This window comes from Propithecus coquereli, unplaced genomic scaffold (assembly GCF_000956105.1).
Source record: "Propithecus coquereli isolate 6110/MARCELLA unplaced genomic scaffold, Pcoq_1.0 Scaffold302, whole genome shotgun sequence".
Taxonomy (NCBI): domain Eukaryota; kingdom Metazoa; phylum Chordata; class Mammalia; order Primates; family Indriidae; genus Propithecus; species Propithecus coquereli.
The window spans coordinates 2,551,947-2,555,538 of NW_012148642.1; the positions used below are offsets into that span (position 1 = coordinate 2,551,947).

At 35.1% G+C, this 3,592-nt stretch overlaps 1 protein-coding gene across 1 annotated transcript in view; it reads right to left on the minus strand.

Annotated features, from left to right (window-relative positions):
* Positions 1-3,592, minus strand: part of LOC105814684 (putative RNA-binding protein Luc7-like 2) — a 69,585-nt gene that overhangs the window by 5,318 nt on the left and 60,675 nt on the right. The window contains exons 6-7 of the mRNA XM_012649751.1: positions 1,585-1,654; positions 1,393-1,438 (exon numbers count right to left, since the gene is read on the minus strand). Coding sequence (XP_012505205.1) covers positions 1,393-1,438; positions 1,585-1,654 — 116 coding nt within the window. The remainder of the gene's footprint in view (positions 1-1,392; positions 1,439-1,584; positions 1,655-3,592) is intronic.

A 3,592-nucleotide genomic window follows, 5' to 3' on the forward strand; every position in this document is an offset into this window, starting at 1 on the left:
GAACTCCTGAGCTCAAACGATCCACCCGCCTCGGCCTCCCAGGGTGCTAGGATTACAAGTGTGAGCCACCGTGCCCGGCCGTATTTTTTTTGTTTGTTTGTTTTAAAGGGCTCTTTCTGGCCAACATGCAAAAATCAGAATGAGAAGGCGAAGAGGCAAGCATAGAAATAAGGAGCCCAGTTAAAAGGCTATTGTAATATCAAGGTAACAGGACTAGAATGGTAGAACTAAATTTCTGGTGCATATATCTAAAGATGTTCTTTGTACAAATACTTTATCTTTTCAACAAAGGGACTCGCTTGTATTAATCTACCAGTAAACATGCAGTATCATAATTTAATGTTTCTACTTCTCAGCCTGGATCTGAGAAATAATAATATAAATCAGCCGACAAAACTGGTCCATTTAGTAACATCCTTTAGTTTTTTAGTGTTTTAAGCAAAAATACTATCGAAAGATTCTACAAAGTACTAAGGGGTATAGCTAATATAAACAGGAGTTTTTTTTTTTTTTGTAACAACAAATGCTCTACTTTTTAGGGAAAGGTTCTTGGGTAATAGTTACTCTCTGGAGTACTCAGAAGGTTTCAAAAAGAACATGTGATCTAAACAAGAACGGTAGGATTTGGCAAAGACTGAGACAGGATTCTGAATGGGAATGAATTCATGAAGAAAGGCTCAATAACAGGAATGAGAATAGCAAATGATGAATTAAGAAAGAATAAATAATGATGTAGAACATGTTTCCCCACCTTTCTCAGACAGAAAAAATTTATCGGCAACTAGCAAAAACTATAAAGACTCCAAAAGGTCCCCAGATATTAACGCTGAAAGTCAAAAGAAAGTATTACCTTTTTCTCTTCCTCTTTAAGGCTGCAAGTGCCCCTTTCAAAAATCAAAGTTTTTGTGATCACTGTACAAAAGGCTAAGTAATAAACTCATATAAAGATTGTAGCATATACTAAACATTTTAGTTTCCCTCAACCCACAGTGTATCTCTCACTCAAAAATTTATCTACTTGTGTTTTCAGTAAGTATAACCTCTAAGAATGTGTTTTTTAAATGTACCACCTAATTTTTTAAAATAAATCCTGTTACATATTTACTCTGAGCTACTAAAAATGATTTCAAAGAAATATTTTGAAATATTTTTAGCTTTCTCCTATAACTCCAGAGCACTGTATACAATTTTACTCTGATCAAACTAAATTGTAGCTCATGAGTATCTTTTGACTTTGAGTTTCTCCTCAAATAACAATGCTGAAAATTCAAGTACAAAAGAAATAGAGTATTAATTTGTTGTCTCCTTAATTTTTACAAGATATTTCATCTATAAAAACTACTTTTGAAAAACACAGCTTTACTACTTAGACCTATCTTGTGTGATACATACCTTTTGGGATTCTTGCTATGTGATCGGGACCTAAAAAAAAAAATACCTATTTTTAGAAAAGTGACTATAAATAAATTTTTTAAAAAGTGCAATGTGCTATTATTCTTGATTTCTAATTTTTATCTTAATTTTACAAATATAAAGCATGTGCTGATGCCCACGAAGTTTTCCAAAATGCACCACAAACTCTACAGATGTCTCCACATTGCCAGAGCTCCCTTAACCCAGGACACCGGCTCTCAAAGAATATGCTCCTGGAAGACTAAAACACACAGTACAGGTGGAGTATATCCCTTATCCAAAAATGCTTGAGACCAGAATTGTTTTGGATTTCAGATTTTTTCCCATTTTGAAATATTTGCTATAATTATAGTGCTCCAACAAGCATTTCTTTCAAGCATCATGTTGGTGCTCAAAAAGTTTCAGATTTTGGAGCATGGTAGATTTTGGATTTGGGATGCTCAACCCGTACATCACAACTACCTAATTATCCAGAAACCATTTCTTCCCAGCCTGGAAGAATCTTTTAATATCTCTGTCATTTTTTTTTTCCCCTTCTGGAAACAGTGAAATTTCTATGATCTAAGATGCATACACTTTGGAGCTACGACCTAATATTATAATCCCTAGAACACCCAGCTAGCTCAATCTTAGAACATCTGTTTCTTCACATAAAATGAGATACTCTTTGTTTTTGTTGTTTTTGGTTTTCCTTGGTTTTTTGAGACAAGGTCTTATTTTGTTGCCCTGGCTAGAGTGCAGTGGCATGATAATAGCTCACTGCAGCCTTGAACTCCTGGGCTCATGCGATCCTCCTGTCTCATCCTCCTGAGTAGCTGGGACTATAGGCACTTGCCACAATGCCTGGCTAATTTTTCTATTTTTTGTAGAGATGTGCTGGTCTCAAACTCCTGGCCTCAACTGATCCTCCTGCCTTGGCCTCCCCCAAAGTGCTAGACAGGTGTGAGCCACCACGCCCAGCTGAGATATGCTTTACATAATGCACTCTTCACATTTCCTAGCACACAGTTAATGCTCAGTTAACAGTAATAGTTAATATTTTGGTTATTAGGACACCACAGGGGTTTTTGTGGATAACATACAGCATGGTTGGAAGCATGGCTTTGGGCTCAGCCAGATGTGAGTTTTAACTCTGGCTCTACCATTCACCATCTGTGTGACCTGGGTAACTTACATTATCTTCCCTCAGCTTAGTCTGTCATTAGCAAAAGAGGGACAGTAACATAAATCACACTGCAGATAGGGGTTTGTAAGGATGAGAAGAATATAGCTAAATTCCTTTGTTATAGCAGCTGGCATACAATAAATGCTCAGTAAATGACTGTGATTTTTCCCCCCATTTAACCTTTTCAAAACCACAGTGGGAATCCCATCTTGTGTAATTTTATACCAGCTTCTAATTCCCTCATCTTCCATACTTAGTTTCAGTTCCTTAAATTCACAGATTTTTAAAATTTTCTAAACATTTCTGAAGTAAGGTTACATTTTATAATCAATGTCAAAAGAAACTTGCCAGCTGGCAGGCAAAGGAATAAGATGTAATGTACTTTCGTATCATCTACAAGACGAAAGCAGTCCTTCAAAGAATTTTTGTTCTCATTTCACGGTCACCTCAGCTGAATCTTAAACTGAGATTTCCAATGTTACTTAAAATGTTATTTATTTCAAGTGAAAGTTTTCTATTATTTAAAAAAATTCCATTTTATATTGTCTTAAATATGAGAATACTGGGCAATATTCCCATAAGGTCTTAGTATACACAAGAGAAGAAGAAGATAGAGCTATGAGGTAAAATTTATGGTAAATGAAAATACACACACAAACACATACCCCTCTCCCTCAAAAGAAGACTGACCTCACTTCCCCTTAAAAAGGGAAGATATCCAAATGTAGCTTTAATTTTGTCTTTACAATGACAAAAGCTTACCCGTCACAAGATACGTAACATAAATAAAGTCCGTTTAAACTTGAGATACTGAGTATAATATGCTCAAAGCTTGGAGGAAGTAAGCATGACCTAGTCACATACTATGAAGAATTATGATTTTATTAATTAATGAATACTAATAAAAGCAGAATGTGTACATTTAGCTATTATTAAATTAATGGATTTTTTATGGTTTATGGCTCCTAGAATTGAGGAAATAAAGGGCCAAAGTTCAATGTAAAAAAAAAAAAA